This window comes from Sylvia atricapilla, chromosome 1 (genome assembly GCF_009819655.1).
Source record: "Sylvia atricapilla isolate bSylAtr1 chromosome 1, bSylAtr1.pri, whole genome shotgun sequence".
Classification (NCBI taxonomy): domain Eukaryota; kingdom Metazoa; phylum Chordata; class Aves; order Passeriformes; family Sylviidae; genus Sylvia; species Sylvia atricapilla.
The window spans coordinates 16474391-16500633 of NC_089140.1; the positions used below are offsets into that span (position 1 = coordinate 16474391).

Consider the following 26243-nt stretch of genomic DNA (forward strand, 5'->3'; position numbering starts at 1 on the left):
TAGCTCCATAGGATTAAGCTGACATATAATCTGTGTTCAGACATAATTGAAGAAATAGTGATAAACTGTCAAAATAAGGCCCACAGTCACCACTTTTTAAACCCTCCTCTTCATTGGATAATATTAGTAAATATATAAAAAAATATATATTTATATTTTATGTATTGAAATGTATTTTAAAAGTGTACCCTTACATATGAGTTACTTCTGGAAGGGGGACTTAGTGTTTCTCTCATTATTTTTCCTTCGATCTCTCTAGTGCCTTTCCCCCTCTGCTGGTGGCAGACATTTTATATGGACTGTGAAAGTTGCTGTATATATCTGTGTTGATGGTCTTAATTCATTGTGTTAATCTGTAAAAGCTTTCGGATGTGACCCCTCTGTGCAGGAAAAGGAAGGTGGCATATCAGATTACATGAGATATGGCTTATCTGGCTCCTCTAGCCTTTTACCTTAAGAGGCCTGGATTTACCAGGACTTCAGGAGATGAAGCTTTCTGGAGAGCCTGTCCTACTATTGTCACTTGTCTGTATACTGAAGAGAATGTGTGAGAAACTTCTGACTATAAACCTACCAGAAAACATGCCTGGGTTTCCAGCTTTGGAAATACAACTCTTAAATCTATTTCAGTTGCCTCCTACATTGCCAGCACCCCATACAAAGCAAACACTCAAGGTGAAACTCAGATGTCCAAATGCTTCAGAGTGATAGGAAACCTTACTTTCATGGTGCAGGTTCAAAAGGCATGGCAGGATATTCTGAGGATTCTCAAGTGAATTTAGATAGTGGTGTTCAGGCAACTATTAGCCTTAGTGAAAGTTGGATTGAAGGATGTGAGATAAAAAGGTCTTGAAATCCTTATATTCTTAAAGGAATTTGGGAAACTGGAAAAAGCACTTCCCTGTTTCTTTTCCTGTAGTAACCATTGCTTGTTGCTAGCACTGGGTTTCTTCTGTGGATTGACTGATAAACTGACAGTGGTTTAGCAGACTGGATTCTGGTTACTGTCCAAGAGGCTGTTAAAAATATCTTGAAATTGTCTCTTGAAGAGGAGAAGGGTAAGAAAGGCTGTTCCCTTTTTAACGATGAAAATAAAAAATAACCAATATAAAGCTTCTAGTACCATGCCTTCATATGAAATTTGTTCAAAGCTAGCTAGGGACTTGAATTTCACACAACTGATAGCTAACTGGGCATGACAGAAGATTGCGTCAGTCTTTTACCTTAAGAGACAGGATTGACTCCACCAGTCCCTAATAACAGGGCAGTACTTCAGTCAAAGTTTCTTTCATTTTTTCATATGCTTCTCAGATGTTAGTTAACTTAATTGGATGTCTGTGCTGAAGAACTGGGAAGAGGCAAGTCCCACCAAACTGACCAGTTTTGGTCTGTAACTGAGTTGGTACAGTAACAGCTGGGGTATTCAAACAATTTCAGGTGGATGGAATTGATGGTTACAGTTCCCAATGCCAGTACAGCCCCACACTTTGCAGGAGATCCCCATGAAGTAAAGGTGTGTGCACAGTGATAAACAAGGGTGACCGATGCCAGTTGCACTGATGCTCTGGTCTCTGTCTCCTGGGAGGCCAGGCCTGCTTAGTGCTTGGGATCTCCTGAACGAGAGAGGGAAGTAAACTATTTTATTTCTGTAGGTAAATTTCTTGAGTTTCTTGAACAGTATCTTGGTGGGGATCAGACAATATGTAAGCAATAGTTTCAGGTCAAATACTTGAGTTACTAGCACTTTCATCAAGAGTTAGTGAAATATATAATTTGTAACACTGTGTAGATATCTGATTATACATGGCATCATAAAACCCCAGACTACTCACTTGTGCTTTTTCATGCCTGATGTGCCTTGAGCCCATAATTCTTTTCTGTAGAATATTTATTTGCAGTTTAAATATGATCACATTTTCCTGTGTTGAATTTTCTTTACAAAATAATGGCATGAAATGTTGCTCTCACTGAAGAAGTTAGCTGTCTGACCAAGCTCATTAAAGCTGGGGATTTCATTGTTCTTTTTGTGGGTCAAACTGACTTCTTTGCCAGTGGCCTGTGCAATGTGCATTGTCCAGGTCTCTTCAGTACCATTACTCAACTGTAATTCATTTATTTAAAAGGTCTTACTAAATATGCTTCCTTTCTGGAAGTAGCAGTGGAATAAACTTTTATTTCTAAAACAGAACAAGTTGATGTTCTTTGTCTCACCAGTTTTTTTTTTCATGTCAGGGAAGCTTCTTATATTAACTATATAGGAAGACAATGAAATCTGTAGTTCTGGAGAATAACAGTATTAAAGTTATAATAAAGGTTAATATTAAATCTGGGTTTAGGAACAGATTGCAAAGAGTGAGAGTTTGGGTTGCTTTTATTTATTAAGGGATGCCAAAAGCACCTTAATGTTTGTTTCTTAAGTTTTGTTTCCTTTCGTTAATACACTTTATAGTCTGGGTATGTGAACTTGTAGTAGAAAATATTTGTTCGTGTTATAAAGTTTTTGACTGTATGTATTTTACTGCTGTGTATGACCAGTTAAATCTGAAGCTGTGACTGATTTTTTTGTGGGCAGTAGAATAGATACTACCTTTCATTCTGAAACCTGAAGAAGTAAGCTTGGAATCCAGACAGTTGTTCGAGAGGTTGAGGAAAGAAACTACACTTTCTCTGCACCACTCACTGTCCCATGCTTTGCATAGTTCTATTGACAAGATTCAGTCTGAAACCTGTGCCTTTGACCAGTATTTTGTGTCACATCCGGCACAGCTTCCAAAAGAAGATACTATATTTGATGGTTTGCTGTGATGTGATATGTCAAATCTAGTGTTCCAGTTGGCTTGTCTTTGACTAGAGGTCTTATGGGGTTTTTTTTCTTAAGCAATTCTTTTATCTTATACTGCCAGCAGTGCCCTTTGGTTAATAGAATCTTACTGTTCAGGTATAGAATGGACGAAATACTGTTCTCTCCATTTACTTGGAATTCAGCAATGCAGTATTTAGCATACAAACATTTGAAGTTAGACCCGTCATTGAATCCAACTCGCTAAAGTTCAACCATATGACTTAGTGTCATCTGGATGCACCTTGAACTCTGATGGGCTTGAGACCCTGACCACTTCCCTGGGAAGCCTGTTCCAGTGACCAGCCACCCTCTCAGTGAAGAGTGTTTTCCTAATGTCCAGTCTGAAATTCCCCTGACATGGCTTCATGTTCCACTTCCATTTTCTCATACGCTCTCAGTGCTCACCAGAGCAGATCAGCACCTTCCCTGTGTGCTGCCCTCCTTGAGGAAATTGTCAGCTGAGGGCACCCCTCAGCCTTCCCTTCTCAGGGCTGAAGAAACAGTGACCTCAGCCACTTGTATGGCTTTCCCTTGACATCTTTCACCATCTTGGTCACCTCCTCTGGACACACTCTGGCAGTCTTGCATTGAGCTGGCCCAAAGTGCACACAGGGCTTCAGGTGTGGAGCAGATTCCTTTGGTGAAGTACGGCACCAAGTTTGTGCAGAACAGGTTGCTGAGCCTCAGGACATGTGATTACAGCAAGTGCAGTAGGAAAATGGGGATGGGAAGTGGTAGCATGTCATGCTGCTTGCAGGGCTGATACATCTTATGTCTGGGTTTTGTTTGTATAAAATAATTGTAATCTATTCTGCTGACATTGAGGTATGTATAGCACTGATGCACTGTAATCAGGGCTCTACTTGCCTGAAATAAAGTGTCAGTAAGAGACCTAACCCTATATTTAACCACAAACTGAAAAAGCAAAAAAAAGCAAACAATGTCAAAATTACAGAAAACTGTTGCCAGTAACAAGCTCCTTGGTCTTCCTTGTCTCCTTGCTTTAGAGAAATTACTATCTTAAGGAAATCTGTGGATTGTGATCCTTCATTCCTTCTTTTTAGGGACAAATTGAAAAGTTACTGACTTGAAGCTCTGCGTGGCACAGGGCATTTGTATTATATGAAAGTTCTTAAAAGTATTGCATGAAATGGCCTGAAAAGCCATTAAAAGTAGTGGTGTAATCTTAGGATTTTTTTTTTTTTTTTGTCTTATGTGTTTGAACATTAAATCTTTTAAGATCAAGAAATTGTCCTTGAAATTATTTTTACCTTATCCTTTAACACTTAAATTTAGGCTGCAATGGTTCAGGAGTAAAAGGATTGTAGAAGTTTGAATTGTTTCTTTTTTTTATTTTTTATTTTGATAGTCCCATATGTGTGAGCTTTATTAAAATAGATAGCCTCTCATATTACCTTGGTCAGAGATACTTCGGTCTCTATTGTAAATTGTTTGTTCTGGGCTAGTACACTCTAGCACATGGGTAGACTGTTCTTTTATTATCCTGTGCTGCAGCTATCAACTATTTGCTGTATCATTGCTGTGCTTCACTTGGCCTTGAGGCTGCTCCTAAGGAAGCAAATAGTTAAATTTTAACTCTACATCCTGCTGTTCAACTGTTTGTTGGTTGTCTTTTTTAATTTTATATGAGTTGAAGAAGACAAATAGTGGAGGCAGCTAATAATTAACAGTTCCTTCAACATCCAAGCTTCTGGATTAACTGACATAGTCCCTGGCACTCATTTATAATGGCAAAGCAAACTCATTGTTTGATGAGTTCATTTAAATTTGCTTCCCAAAGGAAACACATTGTGCTTCTGGAAGGACTCTCTTCCCTCTTCTCCATATCAGTATAACCTGGGCTTTGTCTCACTGGGTTATGTTGTCTGGGAGTGAAAATCCCTGTCCTATTCCCCAAATTTTAAAATTTATGCTCTGTATTTGTTTCAGTACAGGCCAAAGATACCTGAACCTGGTGTGACTGCTTGCAGGTTCTTGCTAACCCATGCCAGTTTGCCATACTTCGCTCCTCTCCATCTTTTGTATCTAAAAGTAGGTTTTGTGCATGAAATCGCAAACTAGCTACTGTTTAGCTGTCTTGTTACCATATCAGAACAAACAGACTGTCAAGTGTGACCAGAGCTTTGAGAATGGTCTGGTTTGGCTGTTACCAGGTATATGTGACTTGTCTTTCTTGGAAATGAACTGTTGACTGGCTAGAAAGCTTTGCTGTCCTACTAAAAATTTCCTGTGTGTTGAGTTTTCTCACTTTTGAAAGTGAAGAACATTGCATATGACTAAACAGTAAACTTCCACATGAACATCGAGCAAGTAGATATAAATGAAAATACAGGAATGACCAATTGTCGTGTGCTTTGTTTTGCAGAATGTTCACATAAGACTTAAGAATATGCAGATCAAAAAACCCAGTAATTTCTTGAAGAAGTAAGATGCTGTCTAGTAGCTCTGACAGGCAGCCTATTGCTGTGGGCAAAGCATATGCTATGAGCCTTTGCTTTGCATAGGGGTAAATTCCTGCCTTGCTTTTCCTGTGCACCAGATGTGGTAGGAGTTGAAGTCTCGTTTGCTTTGAACAGCAAATTAGTCTCTTGCACAGGCATGTCTGAATGCCTTTCAGGATTTACATATGTGCCCTGTTGATGGCCCTGCACTGTGGTACAGATACTCTTCTTTTGGTTTGTTTGCCTCACTGAAATTTGTGCCAAGATTTTACAAATCACTGCTCAGTACTTAATTTTGGATAAGCTGTCTGATAAAATTAATGTATAGTCTTTTCCTGCTCTAAGAGGTATTTTCATTAATAATAATTTGTTGCAAAAGTACTTAAGTCAGTTTTCAAAGCATGCGTGGTACAGCATCTGTTTCTGGAATTTCTTATCCTCTCTTCCAGTAACTTTCGGAATTTTCATTGTCCATTGCAGGGAAGAAAGGTAGTTTCATGGGCTGCCTGCTAGGAAAAGATGTATCTTTTTGTACTCTAAAGAGCTTTATTTTATTTTGTGCTGTTTTTTTTTTTCTTTTGCTGTCAATGTTATGAAAACTTTCAGTATAAAGATTTGTCTTTGTCTGTCCACTGAACAAAAGAATAATTTATTAGTAACAACAGATTTGGTTCGTGAGGATGAAGTATGGATTTATTTCAAGGGACATAGCTGTATTTTAAAAAACTCTATTTTGAAACATTGTTGTATGTTTTTTAAATTGATGTTCTCAACCTGTTAAATTACTGTTATTCAGGGATTTTTAAAATCGGTTATTTTTCTCTCCTATGCATTGCTCATGTACTACAAAATACGAAGAGTTGCTTATTATTAAAGAGTTTTGTAGGATAGTTTGAGACTTGCTGTCATCATTGAACAGGAAGGTTGTGCAGAAAAATTGGAAGAGAGATGAAGATGTAGCACAGCACTCATAATTCTTTCAGCAAGATGAAGAAAACAATGAAAAGGCAGAACAAATGTGTATGTTTCAGTTTCTAAAAGGAAAAGAACAAATAACAGCTGCATTTGGAAAAATTAAACTAATCTCATTCTTTAGCCTTCATTCTGTTATCTGTGGAATCAGTTGCCAGAGAAAATGTGGGTGCAGTGGGTGATACCTGACACTGATGTGGTAAATACTTGATGTATAGGATGTCTCATTAGGAAAGGCATTTTTTAATTCCTGACTTAGGGATTTTTCAGTGGGTGCGCATTTAGAGCAGTAAAGCTTGTTCCAAATTTTTACTGGGATTTTTAATTAATTTATTCCAAATATGCTAACACATAGTTAATGTCTTGCATTGCTCTGGAAAATTAAAATTTTTATTTCTATTAAGATTCTGAACCTTTTGCAGTATTACAAGTTGTGTGTTATTTAGCTTTAAGCTGTAAAAACAAGCTTGCTTGGTATCACTGCTTTTTGGTGCTTCTTAACTGTATGCCTGCTTGTAATCCACAATGCTGTCTATCAAAACTATTAAGGAAGGGTTTGTCTTTTGATAGTCAGGAGAATTTAAGATTATTGGAGCATGTGCACCAGTTAATGAAAAAAACAGTTCAGCTGAAGACATTTCACAGTGAACACTTAATGCTGGCTTTCCTAGAAATGTTCATTTCCCGAATACTAATCTTGCTTTTTTTCATCTTGCTTCATATAGAAGTATAAATATCAGCTAATCTTTTGGCTTGTTTTTGACTCTGCTTCACTAAACAAAACCTTTCACATCACAACATTAATTTTAGATCAAACCATTTCTAAAGATGCACCTAAGTGATGTAGGACTTAGTGAAGGTTCAGAAAGAAAGAAAAATCCTGGTCATCCTATTTTTTTGTATGATAGCCTTTCTAGGATGAATTGATGATTATAGACTAAGATTTATTTTCCTCAGTGGATAAAGTGGTGGCTTGATAGGTTTTGCTCAAAGGGACTTTTTTTTGTCAGATACCATCTCCTTCAGTGAGATCTTAAGGCTCTAGCAGGTACTTAAACCACTACATTCAATCCCTGAATCTTGAAGCAGGCTTCCTAGAAATGGGACTTTCTGTGGCATCCAATGCTTGATTTGCACTTATTCTTCAGCTAGCATTTAAGCCATGATTATATTCCATATAGAGGAATGTGTCTGTTATCTGAAGCTTAGTTTGATTTTTCACAGACTGCTGGACTGATCTTTGTCTCCGTTTCTCTTTTTATTTTCCTGAGTAAAATATAGCATATTTTATAATCCTTTACTTGCATCTTTAAAGCTTTGTTTTATTCTTTCAGTAAAGCTGCTGTGAACAATATGACTGAAACTAGCCCCAGTGCTGAAATTAGTCCCTCCCTGTGCAGACTCTCACTCTGATATGCACTGATGGCTTTGCTGAAAGAAATTACCACGCAGACTTCCCAAGCTTAGTCCCCCTCTGGGGCTCTGAGCAAATTGCTTAGCTTGTCTGTCCTGGTTTCCCAGCTGTGGAGTTGGAGTAATTTATTACCAGTGTCAGTCATAAGAATGCTGAGGGTTAATCTGTAAGGACTGTATCTGCATAGTGCCTTTAGAGTGTCGACGCAGTAACGTATAATTGTAATTTTATTATTAATATTGGCTATTTCATTAAGGTATAATTTTCTAACAGCGTTTGTGTAGATTAAACTCATTTCATCAATAATCTGGCATCTTTCCAGCAGCATTAACTCAGTTCAGACTCTTTGTCTAACAGTGAAACCTAAACATGTAGCTAGCTCTGTGAAGAAAACAGCAAATGCCTAAAGAAACCCATACTTTCTTGTTTTTAATCTAGACTGTGGACATCCATAAAGAAAAGGTCGCTCGCAGAGAGATAGGCATTTTGACGACCAATAAGAACACATCAAGAACTCACAAAATTATAGCACCAGCGAACATGGAACGTCCTGTAAGGTATATTCGAAAACCTATAGACTACACGGTGCTGGATGATGTTGGCCATGGCGTAAAGGTAAGAACTCCTGGACACTTGAGGACTCCAAATAGGACAGACCAGGAGACAGGGTTGGGGCAGAACGTTACTGATACTAAAATGTTTAGTTCGTTTATGGTAGGAAGGATTATGGGTGTGATACGCTCCCACATACAAACATTTCAGTAACAAAATGGATTGTTTTACAGTGAGGGTTTTTTGAGCAATGTTTTCCATAGTCTTGTGACTGTCAGTGATAGTCACAGTGTCAGGAAGTAATGGCTCATGATCTTAGGCTAATGACTTGTCAAAAAAGCCATGACTGACTATTAAAATTATCACTACTTCCTATTCTACATTAAGTTGTCAGTGTCACTCAGTTTTTCTTGACAACTAAAGAAATAAAGGAAGTCATCTCTTATGGGGAAGTTGGCTGGTGGGGGTGTGGTTTTTTGGTGGGTGAACAGAAGAAAGGGGGTCACCTAGTTTGCATTTAAATCTCAGTGGCATTTGATACCTTATTTCCATTGGATAGCCTTGCGTTCCTTTTCTCTTAATAAAAACCTTAATAAGATAATGTCTACTGCTCTTGAAATGGTTGTAGTTAGAGTGAATGAGTTTAACACCATTTACTCCCTTGTCATCTTTTTATTAAGAATACCTTTGTATCCCTCTAGATCAGGTGTTCAAGGTACATTCAGTTTACAATAATCTTCTCTTGGATGGCATTTATTCAAAACCTGTGTATCCTCTAAAGCTTGATGTACTCTGGTCAGTCACTTGTGCAGCTGTGTCAGCCCATCATGTTGTGCTCTTTGAATTGCTGAACTTGAGGAGCAGATCTTTCAGAATTACTTGGCACAACAGAGTACCAGGATACCTCCTGCTTTGTAGTAGGCTTCCAAATGTCCACAAGAGTCTAATTCCAACACAAGTTAGAAAGCAGTTGCATACCATGACAGCTGTAGACTGTGAATTAATGTAGTCACTTTAGACTACCTGATTTTTTTTTGTTTTGTTTTGTTTATAGATGAACTTGTATTAAACCTGTAGCTCTTAGGATTGTTTTACAGTAATAAATTAGCCAGTCCTGATGAATAACAGTCTTGTGTAGAGGCCTGGCAGAAGTGTTCTCAATTGCTGTAAAATAAAAACACTGGAACCAGAGAAACTGATGATTTTTCAGTATAGCCTGCATTTGAGGAGAATTTTCTATGAATAGAGAGCACAGAAATTCAATGTCAGGTTATTGGTTTCTGCATTTAAGTACTCCAGGGATCAAGCGCTGTAGAAGACTTTAAAAGTCAAATAATTACTGTTAGTCTCTGAAATTGATGCTTTGCTGAACTACCTGCATTGTGCAGACTCAAAACAGATTGCTTGATCCATGAAGGCTGAGGTTATTAAGGGTTAGCTGTTGCATTTTCCAATATCAGTATTTGCTTTTGGGAGTACTGGTGTCTTTATTCATGTGACCCTCTTTTTTTAGTGGCTGCTGTTTACCCATTTCTAGGCAGTTCTTATGGAATGTTTTTGGTAAAGAGTTTTTTTTTTTAATGTTAGTGGTTTATTCTATACTAAAAGCTTGGTCTTTTCTGAGGTAAAAAAAGCATCTTGTAATAACCAAATTACCAACTCAATTACAAAACAGCTGCAAATTGCATCTTGATGTTGTTTCTTTGAGTTACTTGCCTAAGTCTGTTTTACAGCTATGAAAGGCATGAAACACTTGGTATTTTCTATGTAGACTTGTTACACAAATGAAATAAACTGCCAGCCAGACCTCAGGTATGTAGTCCAAGGTGGCTGCCGTGGGTTAGACACACTGTTAAAAAGAGTGTGAGAGTTCATGAATGACACAGTTAAATGTTTTAGCTGTCTTATTACTTGGGTTCCAAGAGTGTGACACAGATCAAGGCTTGTAGGAACTAGCTTACTTAGTCACTTAGGTGCAGGTAGTGGTGTTACAAGAAAATCAAACCAAAACAACATAAAGAAGCTGGATCAAGTCCTGTCAGAAGTCAGCACAAAGGAAAGATGATGCTGAGAATCTGAGTTGCCTCTTGAATCTGCAGTTAGGGGATAATTGAAAAAACTGAATTACAAACCTTGTCTCATCTACAGTGGTCTTGAAAGATGCTTCAGTGTCTGTTAAGTCATATTATCCTGAGCAAAGATTTCACCCCAAGTTGGACAGCAATGTGTCCAATAAGGACTTAGAAACCATGTTTTTCTAGAGAAAAAGAAGTTTGAAGTCTGCTTAGAACAGTGGTAAATTTGAGTAACTTGCAGGTCAGTAAAATACAGCACAACACATATGTTAGTATTTAAGTATGAAATAAAAATTGTACAACACTTTGAAATGTGTAGATGACAATTTATTGCTGTTAGCAGGACTCTGTTCTGGTGTAGGATTTGATAAAGAAACATGAAGGAAAAATACAAGGAGGAGAAATCAAGGATGCAGACTGGATTACACTCTGTTTCTGCTTTTATGTACTTAAATATTGATCCTAAGAAAAATGTTGTTTAAATATGCAGTATATTTTATGGGATGATCCTGAATTGTTTCATATGGAAAGTGTAGATAAAAATAATGTCTCACAGAGTTAAATAACAGAATCAGGGAGGTGTGTAATCCTCAGAGTAAATGCTGCCTTCACCATACATCTTCCATCTGAGCAAATGCAAAACCACCTCCTGTGTATACTCACAGTTCATTTTCTTTGTTTGTCTCTGCTTGTCGTGGCTGTGTAGAAAGGGTGCAAAAGCAGATGCATGTGCTTGGGGCATGGAGAAGGGCTCTGCATGCCTCCCTCTGTCTCACACGCATGCAGCAATTTCTGTGGGGGCAGGTGAGGGTGGAGGTGGCAGTGATGGGTAAGCAGCTGCTCTCCATAGCAGGTTTCCTCACTGATGGGAGACACTTCCTTGGAACACAGTGCTGTTTCTTCCTCTATCATCCTCCTCCAGATCTTGGTTGAAAAGCTTTGGTGGAGCATCCTAGGATTACAGAGGTGCTTTTTCCTTCAGCCTGAAACCTCCATGGCAGCCCTAAAGTGCCTTTGCTGCTGTACTCCCTGCCCCTTGTCTTTGCAGGGACACAGCTGATGTCTCAAAAAGTTGCTTTAAAAAAAAAAAAACAAGTCCCTTTGAAGCCATCAGTCCAAATCAGGAAGGCTTTTTAAGTTGGTTTGCTAGCAAGTAGGCTTTCCTTTGCAATACAGGTATGTGTTGGTGGCTCCAAGAAACACACAGGGACACATTTTTGCTGGTCTGTTAAGTGGTTGCTCAGCGGTCACCCTCTGGGCATAGGGGAATGTAGCTAAAGTAATTCTTTGTAAACAACAGCAAGTGTCGTTATCTACCTTCCTGTGTAGAGTTTGGTTTAAAATTATTGGGCAGAGGCTACTTTAACATTTCCTTCCTCCTCTTCTCCTTTTTTTTTTTTTTTTTTTTTTTTTTTTTTTTTTTTTTTTTTTTTTTGTGAAAGGAAAGAAAAAGCCACCATGCCAGCAAATAAATAGGTCAAACACAATTACTCATACAGAAAATCCTTAGTTTAAGAGCAGGGAGAAGGAGGAAGCTTGGAAGCTCCTTATAAACCTTAAATTTGCCCTTAAAAGCCAAATTCAAATTGGCCTTTGAATTTATATTAATCTTCTTTTTGAATAGAAGGCAGGTGGAATTGCAGCAATTTGTAAAATGGCAGTTAAGTAGGAAATTGAAGTGATGATGCCTTATGGTTAAAGTCAGATAAAATGTTGAATACATGCATAATTGAAATGCCTAATACCTGTAATTGGATCAAGTTTCTTTATGGAAGTAATAGTTCTTCAAAACAAACTTGAATTGTATATGAATACTGATCACTTTTCAGTTTTACTTTAAGGAAAAATATTGTAATTTTGTCACCATAAAGAAATTTGCATTTTAGCACATGAAAGCTGTAAGAAGCTTTTTAGTCCAGAAAGTTAAACAGGAGTTGAGCATTCAGAAATCTTTCTCAAGCAAATGGAAGTTGGAAGGACTCCCTTAAAGTAGGGATTGGGCCAGAACTTGACAAACACTAAGCTTAGAGAAGGGAGTCTTGCTCTTACCCTTGTGCTTCTCAGCATGTCCTACTTGTCTGCAGTCCTTAAGCTTATATCTGTGTCAGTGCAAAACGAAAATGCAGATGAGATGCTGATGTGAAGGTGAAAGGCTATGTAATAGAGCTTACTTACCCTTTAGGATAAGACTATTTATGTGCAGCTGCTGGAATAATAAATTTTAAATAATTCAGCCTAATAAAACCCAAGTGAGATAGGAATCCTGAACTGGAGCTGCTGCTGCCTTTGTCCCCCTACCAGCCTCTGTCAGACATTCACGCTTCAAAGGATGTCATGTTGCCAATTTCATTAATGTCACATCATCCCTCTGGGGTCACGGCCAAACAGTAAATATTGCTGTAGGATAAAGAATGTTTCTCTGGGGGAAAAAGGAACTTCCTGTTGCCAACTGTAATGGCTCTGTTGTGAGTGTTAACACTGTGAGCTTTCCATTGGGCACTTGCTACTGGAAAGTCAGAAGTGTGCCTAGTGTCATCTGGTATAATGTAGGTTTCAAGCCTTTCAGCTTACAAAGGAAACACAGAAGGCTAATGACTAGATTGCAAATATTTGTAGGAGAGGTTAAATTTCCCTGAAGAGAAACTTACCTACATATGTTCAATTTTTAAAGAAAATACTTACTTGAAACCTACATTTCCACCAAAATATTTCCTCTGCTTTATTATAAACTATAAGGAAATGTAGAACAATAAAAACTTTTGACCCATTCTTATAAGAAAATTGAGACACCAGAATAATTTCTTTTGAATTGCACAAAAGTAGTGTGGCAGAAGTGTTTTGCCCTGAGTGTCTGACACCCACATACAGTCTGCCTGCCGAACAACATCTTTGATTACATATTCTACCAAACTCCATGTCTTGATTTCAGTCAGGAAACCATGTTCCAGGCTTGATGCTTCACTCTATAATTTCCCCAGGCAGTCTTTACCTTCACATGCAAGCACCTTTCCAGCCTCTGTTTTTCTTGCTCTGACTGTGTCACCATGTGGTATTTCAGAACTACCCCACTGATGAGACAGAAGGCCATCTTGTGCAAAATTGCCTAGCTGCACACACATAATGGCATTACAAAAGGTCTTATGGCCAGCTACCTTTCTGTAGGGGCATTCTCCCATGACTAATAAAGGAAATACCCTTTTAAGTAAAAGGGAAGTTGACTAAAGAGTGAGAAGTGACCATGTGGGGTTTTTTCCTATTGTGGCTGATCTGTGATTATTGGTCAAAGATAACAGATCTTAGGCTGGCTATTGCTTTTAGAGCCCTATGTATAAAAGTTCCAAGTTTGCCAGATACTTCCTGTTAATGGAGATCAGATTGGCACACTTTTTAAACCCTTGTTTCCATTGAAGAGCATTTATATTGGGTGGCCTTTAATGACCTCTTTCAGTCATCCTAGGTATGGAGGGATATAGAGTGAAAGTGGCTCTTTAAATTCAGGAGTCAGAGAAATAATGAGTGAATATAGCAGGGGAAGTACAACCTGCACAAAGATTGAAGTTTCTGCACTCTGAAATTGGAGAGTTCATGGCTGAAATGTGCAGACGAAATTTGCTGGATATCAGCATGATAAGGATTTTGCTTCTGTGTGCAGATGGTCTTTTGTGCGCTTACAGATAAATTTGCTCACATAAATGAGTTATTTGCAACCATCCCTACCCCTAGTTTTCTAAGCAGTTTATAGCTCAAATGATAGCATTATAGTTCCTGAATCATGACTAATGTTCCCCCATGACTTGTTACTTGGCAGGAAAACTATTAAAAACTGTTAGATGGCTTCCTCCTGAGGCCAGCCAGTGGACTCCCTCGATGTCTTGATATTCTTTGACTACCAGTGGGTACTTCTGAATTCTTCACACCTTTGCTTTTCGTGCCATTCTTGGTCTTGTCCCTTTGACCTCAGTTACAGCAGTCTGCAGTACTGCCTTTGGCAGCAGGTGTTTTCGTACTCTTCAGACTACCAGAACTGAGCATGCTGGAATTGCCAAAAGACTTGCCTTAAGCAAATAAGTCTCTTAGTACTAGCAGTCATTGCTTGTCCTTCTAAACCCATAGCTGAAGTTCCAAAGTCCAGGTGCTCTGAATTCCTGGCATGAATTACAGGAGCAGCCTCAATTTTGGCTTTGATAAATGCCTTGCATGGCTGTTGCAAACACCTGTTCTACCTGTGTCCTTAATTGCTTTGCTCCTTTCCAGCCCACTGCTGGCTTTAGGTCCTAGGCCTGTCTGCTCTGCCATACTGTCCAAACCCTGCGAATGTGTCACTTCCCTAGCTGTTGGATTTTGGAAATGCAGCAGCATTGACTCTCATTTCTGCAACCTGAGATTGTGGTTTCTTTGTCTTAGTTTTGTGACAGCCCTTAAAGCTTTATCCAGGACAGCCACATTCTTGTTGGGCTTTCCCAGGAAAGGCAAGATTGTTCTGCCTGCTTTTTTAAAACATGATCTACTGTATCATTGCAAGAAACCCCAACCAGTACTGCTGCCTACCCTGTTTCCTTTCTGGGAACATCCTGGTCTGTCTAGTTCTCGCCCTCAGCATCACAAGCACCCCCAGCAAGCCTACAGTCTGTGTTTGTTCTGATGTGTGTCATCCAGGATGCTGGTATTGGGTTGAAAAGTCTCCTATGTGTGCAGTAATACAAGTAGCAGGAGGAGAAGGGAATCATGCTCCTCGCAGCTTCTTCAGGAATTCTCAGTGATGCTCTTCATTTCGCTAAGCTTTTTTTTCCTTTTGTACCTTCTGTCTCTTATTTTATACCCTCTCAGAACAGTTTCTTCCCTCTTCAAGCTGTGAACCGTATGCATGCTACCACTTCTCCTCCTCATGCCCTGCATTTCCCTCCTTCCTGGTGCTGATCAGGCACTTGGTGATGGTCATGTTCTGCCAACAGGCTGGCTGCCCTGGGGGCATTTATTGAGAGAAGCTTAAGCACATACCTACCACTCCTTTTAGTTTTCTGCTGCCTTTTTTCACCTTCTTCAAATCACACTGAGTCTAGACCCTGCTGCATAAACTGTTCTCAATTCCAGGCAGGTTTTTAAAATTGCTTAGAAAGCATCACATTTGGTTTTTAGACCAAGAAATGCAGCAATGTTGACCTCATAAGCTCAGCCAATAAATGAAAAAAAAAAAAAAAAATAGTCTCCTCCTAATTAATTAGCTTGTTAGCCATGATTAAATAGCCATATGGTTCATCTTGCTATGGTTCATTTGCTTTCCCCCCTTACTTTGGTCTTCTGGATCAGGAACTGCTTTCCCATGTGAATCCCAGTTCCTTTTGTGTTTTGGCCTTCTGTTTTCCTGCCTGTATGAGTCTTGTTTATATTGACAACAACGGAGAGGCCATCTACACACTTTTCTACATATAGAAAGCAGTACGGCAAAAGTTTCTAACTCTTCTGAATAATCAAATGTGTATCTATCTGTATACTGTTTAACTGTTAGCAAAAGAGATGAAGCTCGCCTCATGTAGTCCCAGAGACAGGAATAAAGGTCAAGAGCTGTTGGACTTCAGATAAATGTTTACTGTACACTAATAGTGTACTTTGCAGTAGAAAGGTTTGAAATAAGATGAAGATTAGCTGAATCATTGCTACGTGTTGATATTCAGACTGTCACTGCAGTAGAGGCAGAATGAAACAGGGATTAGGAGGAGGGTGGAGGTACACACCGTAAATGCTGAGTGACACTGCATAAGGGAAAGAAAGAAAGAAAGCTTTTTGGTTTTATATTTTTGAGGCAGGCAAATTTAGTAGTAGAGGCGGGATAAGAAACCATGCCACCCTTCCTTTTAAGCTTTCAGAAACATTTCTAGCTGTATCTGCTGGGGAAGGACAGAACCAAGAGTTTCATTTTTTGTTCTCCTTTAACAAATTCCTTGTATTATAACTGGTGAAGTAGGGGGAAGGGTCACATATTCCTATGAGAAGAGAAAGCAAATTTCATTACTAAAGGCCTGTTTTAAAAATACACTACTTGGGAGAGTACTCTGGCATCTTGGGAACTGAACCTGCATGTTTATCTCTGAAAATAAGTATGTGGGGATAGAGATGGTTTAAATGCCTGTGAACTCTGCTGATGAACTTCTGCCCAGGCTGGGAGTAAATGGGTTGACCTTCAAATTTACTTACCAGAGCTAAACTTCTTCATCTGAATTTTGGAACGGGATTTATGTTCCTGTTACTGTATGAATTACTTAAGGGCCATGGCTTTCAAGCTTGTTTGATTGGTAAACCCCAGCTGTTTTTCATTGGTTTTGCAGACCCTGTCAGAAGCCTCAAATGCATCTTTGCTGTATAGCATGTTTTAATTACTTTTTTTACTAAGTTTATGGATGCCTTTAAACTAGTCTGTGCTTCTTGGAGGAGGAGAAGATGCAAACCGCAGTTTAAAATGCTCTGCCTTAGGAGGCTTGTTCTGGATGTAACAGTTCAATTCCGAAGAACCTCAGAAAAAGCATTGGGATCATTTTGGTTTGGGTGTTTGTATTTGCTTTTTTTAAATTGGTGAAATTAACCCTTTCAAAAATACAAGTGCCTATTCCCCTGTCCCATTCTCCCGTGAGCCCCTTGCTCCTCCCAAAAATGAAAGGAATAGGCTTGAGTTTATTTAAAATGTTACATTTTTCTCATGAGGCCAAGTTTTGATTTTTTTTCCTCTGCAATCACGAAGGCTGTTAAAATGATACAGTGGAGTCATATAATGACTTGATTCTATGAGCTAAAATTTCAGCATAACAATCATCATATCCCTGCCAACACAGTTTTGAGCAGCCAGTGTTATGCTGGCTTGAATCAAATTTCAATCAATAAACCAGAGGTGAAAAACACTGCTGCTCATCCTGCTTAAAAATTCCGTTTTCTTTATTTACCATTCAATGCAGCAGCTAGGATTTCTTGAAAACATAGGAAGGTTAAGTGTCAAAGCAACAGGCCCGTTGATTCTGTGCATATTGCCGAAACTGTGGTTTTGTGAATGAATTCTTAAGTGCATATTGCCGTTGAAATAGCACTAATTTGGTTTTGGACTTGAATGGTCAGCAGAGGGCTTTTCAACCCTTTGCTGCCCATGAGGAACCTGGCAGACATCTGGCAAGGCTTAGCTAAACTTAATTTTGACACAAGTGCTTTTCCTGTGGTCACTTCATCAGACACTGAATTTTCAATAACTGACACAGCAGAATCTCTCTTACTGTACTGGGATGAGCCAATTATCAGTAGACATAAATGATTTCTTTAAAATGTGATTATCTTTAGTTTAACCTGTCATATCAGTTGTGATGGATCTGCCATTAATTTGTACCTTTTTCCCCCCCTTTTTTTGCCAACGTTAAGTGGCTAAAAGCCAAGGTAAGAAGTGTTATTTCTCCTTTGACCCACAGTGCCTCATGTGACTGATAGTAGAGGCTGCAGAGCCATTAAAACTGAAAACTAGCGCTCTCTTACACTCTCTTCTGCTTTCCATAGGATATTTAGATTAAACATGCTATACTTTTTTTTTTTCATTTGCAGCACTTAGCGTGTCAATGTATCTGTGATACATTGACATCCGCATTTATACATAGATACATTAATTTCTCTAACACATATAGTGCTTTGCTCTGAATTCGGTAGATGCCTTGATCCCCTTCACTTACATTTTTTGCAGGAGACTTCCCAGACAACCTGAATGACTCTCTTAGTCAAATAGCAGGGGCAGATTAAGAAATTCTGGGCCATGCTGGCTGTATTGTACTGTCAGTGTTAAAGTTTGATTTAAATTATTAACATCCCAATGGCAATGAATACAAATGTGACTTCCCTTTAAGGAAAAAAATTATAGAAGACATTTGTGCATGAACCTGTCAATTGTCTACCTTCCTGATGTCTGTTGTTAATTAATAGTGAAAATAACATTAAGCTTGTGTTTAGACTCTTTGTATTTACTGGTGTCTGTCTCGCGTAGCTGAAAACTTGCTGTTTGACAGCTGTCTGGGAATTCTCACTTCATATTCTTACACTTAAAAAAAACCCAACTGTCAGTAATAGAGCTGCTCTGTTATAAAAATAAAATCATGTTTTCCCTTATTTCAGCATGGAAATAACCAGCCTGCAAGAACTGGCACCTTGTCAAGAACAAATCCGCCTACACAAAAACCACCAAGTCCTCCCATGTCAGGCCGGGGAACTCTGGGGTAAGAATGGACTGACTGGTCCCTCCTGTATAACAGAAATTTTTAATTGTACCAGTCTTGGTATATCTTAGATTCATGGATAAATGGCAATTCTGGTTGCCTTTAGCAAAAAAAAAAAAAAAAAAAAAATCGCAATAACCTTTTCTGTGTAAACTCCTTCAGCTGCATTGACTCTTGTTTTCAGGATGACTGAAAGATATTTTTTTTCACAGGGAAGGATTTAATATGGAAATGGGTAAACGAGGAGGCTATTGTTATTCTGGACTTTTGGACACTATCCTTAGTGACAGAAATGAATCTTGAAGTTTTTACTTCAGTGGGGGAAAGACTTTACGAGTAAAGTTCTTGTCTACTTGTTTCTTAATATTAGAAGAGCTATGGAGTGGCTGTTCATCCTGTAGTTGTTGCATTATCTAAGCAAAATTTATGGCATTGTGAACACAGTGGCAAATTGATTCTTGCTGGCTTGTGCATTTTTATTTTTATACTTAAATGAGGAAGGATTTTGCTATTCCCAAGTCCCAGTGTGAGCAGAGTTCCCTGCATCTCTTTTGCTGCTGTGGACCTGAGGGGAGTGAAATCTGCTTATCTTGGTGTGCCAGCAAGTAGTTATTGCTAGAGACGAAAACATTAATACTTGAGAAGCTCAGTGCACGTGCCATATGGTTTTGTCTGTCCAACTGTTCAAAGTCTTCCAAAAGGCATCATAAGTGACCTTCTACTTGTTTGTCACACTCAGCCTTCTCCTTAAATTGTGGGGGACTGAGGCACTGTAAAGCTGGCTGGCATGGTTGTGTTGGCTTCAAGTATGTTGTCTCAGAGAGGCAGGAAGCTGGAAAAATGAGGAATAATGAGATGGAGCAGGGTGGAGATCAAGAGCAATGATCAAGGAAAATTAAAAGCAGCAACTCCTTTTGTTGAAGACTTAGCAATTTTTAATCCCTGTTTGATGCTTTGGTAGTAGTGTTTGCTGCAGATTCCACAGAGAAATTACCCTAGAGGTTTCCTCAGCATGTTTCCTGAAAATTCCCATTGCTCAAGGGCATGAAATCAGTATTCCAATTGTGTCTCTTATCCCAGCTGAGAGAGTTGTTTATCAGCCTTGGGAACCTGGGTGCACTTTAATGTCCTCTTGGACGTTTGCTAGTGAAACAGTGGTGTTGATGTACTGGTGAGCTGCCTTTCTCAATACTCCCCCTGAACAAGCCAGAGCTGTTTGCTTCCCTTGGCTGATGCCTGATAAGGATTAATCAGCTGAATGTCATTTCCAGATGAGCTTGACAAGCGGCAGCAGTTGGCTGAGGGGGAGGAATAATGTGGGTTTGTAAGAGAGATTTCTATCTGCCCTTCTTGTTCAGGAAGTACAGTTCTTGTCTTGAGCAGCCGTGTTCCACCAAAGCATGAAATACCACAGGCATGACTTACTCTAATTTATGCAAAAAACATTGCTAGAAACCACAAGGATGCTACTCTTCTCCCTTTGATCCAGAAAACAGAGATAAGTATGTAAAACCAGAATGAGCTTAATGTGTAACATTGGCCTTTGAGTAGGTGCTGTCTGTTGTGCAGCTTGTCCCTCCAAGGCAGGACTATCCAAAGGAATATGGTGGGGAGGGAGTCGTGCATGGAAATCACGTAGAGTGAAAAGCAAATAGGGCTGAAGTAACCAGGGAGAGATTGTGGAAATCATTGGGTGCTCAGGTTGGAAGTGCCATGGAAGAATCAGTCAATTGCTGAAGCTGGATGTGGCAGGAGTAGTTGAAGTCAACTCTTGATGGTCCTGGGGCAAAGCAAGGCCCTGAGCTCCCTGTAGCTCTCCCTGGTGGCAAGGGCTCCCAGGATCATCCTGAAACTTTGGGGGACAGTGAGGTGGGGAGCTCTGAGCAGTGTCAGGAAATGATGTTTTTGTCTTCCACCTGTAACAATTTATTATTAAAACTAATCCAAAAAAGAGTGGAAACATTGTAACTGCTTTCAGATACTGTGGTGTTTGTAAATTAGTTTGTCTCTATGGAGAGCTCTAGATGATTTTAACATGCAGGATGTCACCATCTATAGACCTGCCAAAAGCTGTGGAGAAAAGAAGAAATTTTGTATTCTCATTGTAAGCAATAGAGATCTAAGGACTACCAAATGATTATAAGCAGGGAAGACTGTTAATGTGCTTCCAACTGAAATAACCTTGAAAAGTAAGTTTAGTACTGTTGCTTTTCATAATGTAGAATGAAAGTCAGTGAGTTTCTTAAAATACCAGGAAGCTGTATAACTTAGCAACTCAGTTATAATCAGTGATTGAACAAATAATTAAATGCCAGTAGTTCAGTATTTTTGGTTTTGCTTAGCTCTGGTGCATCGCCAAATTCTGTGTTTTTCAATGGATCTCTCAGTAATTGGCGAGACCTGAAGAGCTCTGTGATTCAGTACAATAAATGCACTGTTCTTACGGCCATAACGGGGTCTGGTAAATAGATCTTGGAAGATCCGTGTTACATTTTTGACTTGATGCAGTCTGCTAGCTTGGAATTCTCTGGGCTTTGCTTTCTTGGGCCACAAAATGGAGACAATCAAACTCATCTGTTAGGCATTTTCAGATCTGCTTATGTGAGATGAGGTTGCTTGATTACTGCATGAAGGAGTGCTCCTAGGAAAAGCACTGGTGATTGCAAATGTCACTTGTTCTGTGAATCTTGATTCACCCTTGCTGATGACTTAATGAGATGCATACCTTTAGCCAAGAATACTTTTGGAAAGGATTCTGATGGGAAGGGAAGTGGGGGGAGGAAAGAGGAGATTGGTACAACGGAAATGTGTCGTGTGCTTTCAGGTAACCCAGAGTGTTATGCAGAGGTAGCTATTGTATGTTGCTCAGATAATGTATTTTGGGTGGTTAGTTTAGTTTAGGCTTTTTTGACTAGTTTACGTGCTGTAGGCCAACTTGTGTGGATCTGTCTATGTAAGAGTACTTTGGGCAGTTGACTGTGACCTGTCTATCCTGCTCATTGGAATTTTAATGTACTGCAGTGTGGGTCACTGCCGTGATCTTTCATGAAAAATTTAGAAAACAAATGGATTTACAACTTCACTTATTTATCCTTTTAATCTTCTGATTCTTTATCTTTCTGTCTTGAAATCTCTTTTTCCTTGAGCAGACGAAATACTCCTTACAAAACCCTGGAGCCAGTCAAACCGCCAACAGTCCCAAATGATTACATGACCAGCCCTGCCAGGCTGGGCAGTCAGCACAGTCCTGGAAGGACAGCTTCCTTGAACCAGAGACCACGAACACACAGGTAGGTAGGGTGTTCCCCCACAGTAATTCTTTCCTGCCTGGCAAGCCAATGCTTACTTAAAAGTCACAGGAAAGCCTTGAAGCTTTGTGCCTCTTGGTTTTTTGTTGAAAGGCAAAAAGGTGAGTTATTCTAGCACTGCATCAGTAGAACTATATACTATTGCTGACTTCCGTAACACAAAGAAGTGCCTTCATATTCAATATTCTGAGTGTAGCTTTTTCAAGTTTGTTATTTTCTCCTTGAACTGCAAGGCTAAATGTTGCTCTGAGTCTCTTGAGTGAGTTCATTTTTTTTCAGTTTGATTTTTATAAGAGGCTTCAAATTGGGGAAAAAACAGATGAAAGAATTCAGTGTAGTTAGAAGTAAAAGGTTAGCTTGGTTTTTAGAGAGCTTCTTTCTTAGTATTTTTCTTTTTTTAAGAACTCCCAGTAGGCAGTTAAACATGGTAGGTCACTAACAGGGACTGAGAGGGTCTTTTAGACACAGTTGGTGATTAAATACTGTCAGAATTAAATAACTTCTAAATGTCACTGCATGAGGATCTTGTTAGTATGTTTAGCTGGCTACCGTGAATGCTCCTTACTCCTGTCTCACAAGGTCTTCTTTTATGTAGGCTGCAGTCAGAAATTCAGCTGCAGCCATGGTGACAAGATCAAGGTGTTCAGCAGACAGAACTCTAATTTTGAAGGAATTATCTTGGTTCCATTTCAGATCACTGATTTTCTTTTTTGTAACATTATTTTCTAAAGAGATATATTTGAATGATTTGCACTTGACTCTTGACTGATTTATAGCTATCCAGGAGTGGTAAATAAACTAGAACTTCACTGAGTACTCTTAATTAATATGGATGAACGTAAGTGAAGTTTTGGCTTCAAAACATCTTATCTGCTTAGTTTCCTTTACATTATCCATTTAATGCATATAAATTCAAGACTTGAACAAAGGAGTGCTCTTAGATAAGAATAAGGACAGATTCTATTTGAATTCTGCTTCTTTTTCAATTGCCTCTAAAGTAAATGTTGTGGCCTCCGAAGGCACATGTCGAAATGTTATCCAGTAGTTCACTATGTTTTGCATTGCTGACCTCTGATTTGCCTGTCATATAACATTAGTTAGACAAATTTTGAGCTGGCTGTACTGTTACCTTTCAGACCATCTTAGAAACAAACTTCTCGTACATAAAAGGTGTGTGCATGGGTAGTGGGAAGTGTTAGACGTACAGAAAGTTAGGCACACCATACCCCACCCCCCACCCCAGGTGGTTTATCACGTCCATTCTCAGCTGAAAACTTAGCAACTAAATCTAAACTTCTACTCTGAGTTCCTTTAGCTGATAGCATAATTAATCCTAAATAATTATTTAGAGTTTATCCACGAAGTCTTCCAGCCCCAGCATACTACTTTCAATTATTACAAGGCCCCTGAACTACTCCTGCATGTTGAGATTGTGGGGGTCTTCACAGAAGACTAAAGAAGCTGGGTAGTTGTAAAAGTCATTCATTGCATGGCTAAACCATGAAGGTGGAGTTATTACAGTTCATGCCATTATGCAGAAAGCCTTCTAGCACCAAGTCTCCAAGACCCATGCAGAGGCAGCAGTAGTTTAGCAGCAGCCGCAGCATCCCTCTGTGATCTGGGTGTGTGCTCTCTCAGTGATCTCTAGCATTCTCAAAGCTGTGCTTTCTTATTCTATTTTTAGCCAGTCAGGTACAAAGACGGTTCTACTACTGCCTTGTTGAACCTATCCAGGCCTAAGATTGATGTACAAAAGTGGTTATAATTTCTTACACAAATTCTACATGCATAACTCTATCTGTTCTATCTAGGAATGCTAGCAAGGCTACGTTATGTTTTCATTGTGTCTAGAATTTAGTTAACTTTGTAAGAGGTGATGGTGCTGAACTTTAAACTAGGCTTTAGGGCTTTTTCTTACTGACTAATTCAGTCTCTTATTTGCTTAAGGCATCTAAAATATTCTCTACTTATTTAAAACTAAACTTACATTTCTACCTCATATCTGCGTGCATTTATATATTTTAATTTCTGCAAAGGTTTTAATTCGGCCCTTACATTTCTGAGCACTTCTGGGTCTGTGTGGATGGGGCCTAGAGAGATTTGCATCCCGACACCTGCAATTGTTACTCCATTGGCTAGAACTTGCATGGTTGATTACCTTTTTATTTTTTGAAGCATCTAATTCTGCATTTTATTCATAGTGGTGTTTATCAGCTTAGCTAATTCCATTTTATTAGAAATGTAATTCATCCAGACTTGATTATCTGCATGCAATTGTAGGTAAAGACAGAGGCATTTAATAGGGAGTTTTTCAACAGTCTGTAATTGAGTTAGGCTAAGAGAGCTCACACAAGAAGTGTGAGTGTTGATACAGTTTTGTAGGAGATGCTGTGCTAATACTTGTTTTTCTTCTGAAGTGGCAGTAGTGGAGGAAGTGGCAGTCGAGAGAACAGTGGAAGCAGCAGTATTGGCATTCCCATTGCCGTGCCTACACCTTCACCACCAACCATCGGGCCAGGTATGTGGGGCTCTTCCCATGCTGACCTCAGGCTGCTTGTTACTTCCTTGTGTTTGCAGAGGGACTTTCACTAAACATGATGGGGTAGAAACTGTCCTGAAGCACAGTCCTACTCAGGAAACACTTGTGAGTGCTGAGTGATGTCTGAAGTTTTAATTCTTTACCAAAAGTAGTTGCTGGACAATTAGGTACCGAATAATGGATGGTTAAAATACCATCCATGCTGGTCCATGTTTTTACAAGACAATGAAGGGTGTATGTACAATGGCAATAAAAGACAAATGTATCCTTTTAAAGCTTAACTGTAATTTTAAATGTGTCTACAGTTTGGCATTTCTGGATGCCCTGAGAGCATCAGCAACTATGTACATGTTTAATGGGAAACATTGGCTTCTGAAATACTCTACTAACTTTGCCATCTGTGGTGAAAGATTCATGCAGGATCTCTCAGTGTTGGAGGCACACTCCCTTGTGTTTAAGAATGATGAATGGTGAGATTGTGTAGGGTCGTTCTTCATTATTATATCTTAGTAATAAACCAGCCCAGTCACTTACTTGCTGTATGTTTTGCAGGCCCATAAGACGTAAAAAAATAGTGGAGTTTTGGTGTAATATAATTTTGCTATTGCAGAGATTTCTCTGTTTCTTGGATGACAAGTCTTCACTTCCTTATATACATGTAGGCTTTCCTTTTCCAGGACCTTTTCTGGTCCTGCAGTGGTACAAATAGGCATGAAGTCTTACTGTCATCTGGCATCCCATAAAAGTCAATGAGAATAAAGATTGGCATGTACATAACCCTGGATAGATCAGGGTCTGAATTTGTATTTGTTAACTGAAGTTGAATTTTCATGTTTGTTGGGAAGCCTATCAAGTGCCTGTACTTTTTTTTTTTTAACTTTTAATAATATGGCCTAATTAGGAATATAAACTATTTTATTAGCACACATTTCTGTTCCTCCTGGAGCCCCGCCAGCACCACCACTGCCTCCACCTCTTCCGATGGGCAGTCTGATAGGTGAGACTTGTCAATGCTGAAGTGATTGCAGTCATGCTGCATAATCAATAATCATCTCTTCCTAATGAACTTAGTGAGGGTGTTTTTTCTTCTTCTGGGACCTGTGTGATTTTATTACAAAAATCAGTTCTGGGATTTTTGGTGTTTTTTTTCAACAAATCTAATCTCCACTAATTTCCTGTGGTTAAAGCCTCTGAAGCTAAATGCTCTTGGTATGGAAAAAAGGCTGCTAGTTGCTTGAAATCTGCTCCCAGTTAAGCTAAGATCCAATTAATCTGATCTATAAGATCTCAGAATCAGCTTGAATATTGGTATTAGGCTGTGTAACTCCTGCAGCAGAAACTAAGTCACAGCAGTTGCACTCTAGCTTAGAAATGGTAGCTTATGGGTAGGGTGATGTGTGTGTTCTATTCTGTGGGCATAAAGTAACTGGAAAGCACAAATGTCTGTCAGTGTCTTGGCTTTGATTCCATAATGCTGCAGGCAGGTGTCAAACTAGAAGACTTGAGGATATGAACTAACAGTTCTTGAGAAATTGCTTCAAACATTACATACAGCAGTTAGGGTGGGATCTAAAAGTAGTATTTTTCAAAATAGACAGAAAAAAATACCCCACCCTTTCCTGTGACAGGTTGATGACAAAAATAATTGAGTTACAAAACTAGCTTTAGAGGCTTTGACCCACATAACCCTTTGCACTCTCCCTTACTGAAATGTTAAATGAAAGTTACTTTGGATAGCATTACAGTACTGCAAACTTCTGACTGCTTGCTGTTTGTGTCTTACATAATTATATGATATATGCATATAAAAGCATATATATATATAGATAAACATTTTATTGCAAA

The 26243-nt window shown here is 39.0% G+C and overlaps 1 protein-coding gene and 1 long non-coding RNA gene across 15 annotated transcripts in view; one reads left to right on the forward strand and one right to left on the reverse strand.

Moving 5' to 3' along the window:
• ABI1 (abl interactor 1) overlaps positions 1-26243 on the forward strand; it is a 78595-nt gene that overhangs the window by 41624 nt on the left and 10728 nt on the right. For 4 of the 12 annotated variants that reach the window (XM_066315906.1, XM_066315834.1, XM_066315861.1 and 1 more), the window contains exons 3-8: positions 8129-8305; positions 17713-17727; positions 18451-18551; positions 21701-21841; positions 24277-24377; positions 25321-25395. In XM_066315906.1, coding sequence (XP_066172003.1) covers positions 8129-8305; positions 17713-17727; positions 18451-18551; positions 21701-21841; positions 24277-24377; positions 25321-25395 — 610 coding nt within the window. The remainder of the gene's footprint in view (positions 1-8128; positions 8306-17712; positions 17728-18450; positions 18552-21700; positions 21842-24276; positions 24378-25320; positions 25396-26243) is intronic. The other 8 variants (XM_066315825.1, XM_066315842.1, XM_066315871.1 and 5 more) reach the window with 3 other exon arrangements.
• LOC136359364 (uncharacterized) lies at positions 8895-11614 on the reverse strand. Of its 3 annotated transcripts, XR_010743259.1 has the most exons (4): positions 10981-11614; positions 10375-10499; positions 10204-10277; positions 8895-9094 (listed from the first exon to the last, which is right to left on the reverse strand). It is a non-coding gene; the product is annotated as an uncharacterized lncRNA (long non-coding RNA). The 3 variants fall into 3 exon arrangements; XR_010743258.1 differs by lacking the exon at positions 10375-10499 and having other exon boundaries at positions 10204-10335; positions 10981-11613; XR_010743260.1 differs by lacking the exons at positions 8895-9094; positions 10204-10277 and adding an exon at positions 9307-9406 and having other exon boundaries at positions 10981-11613.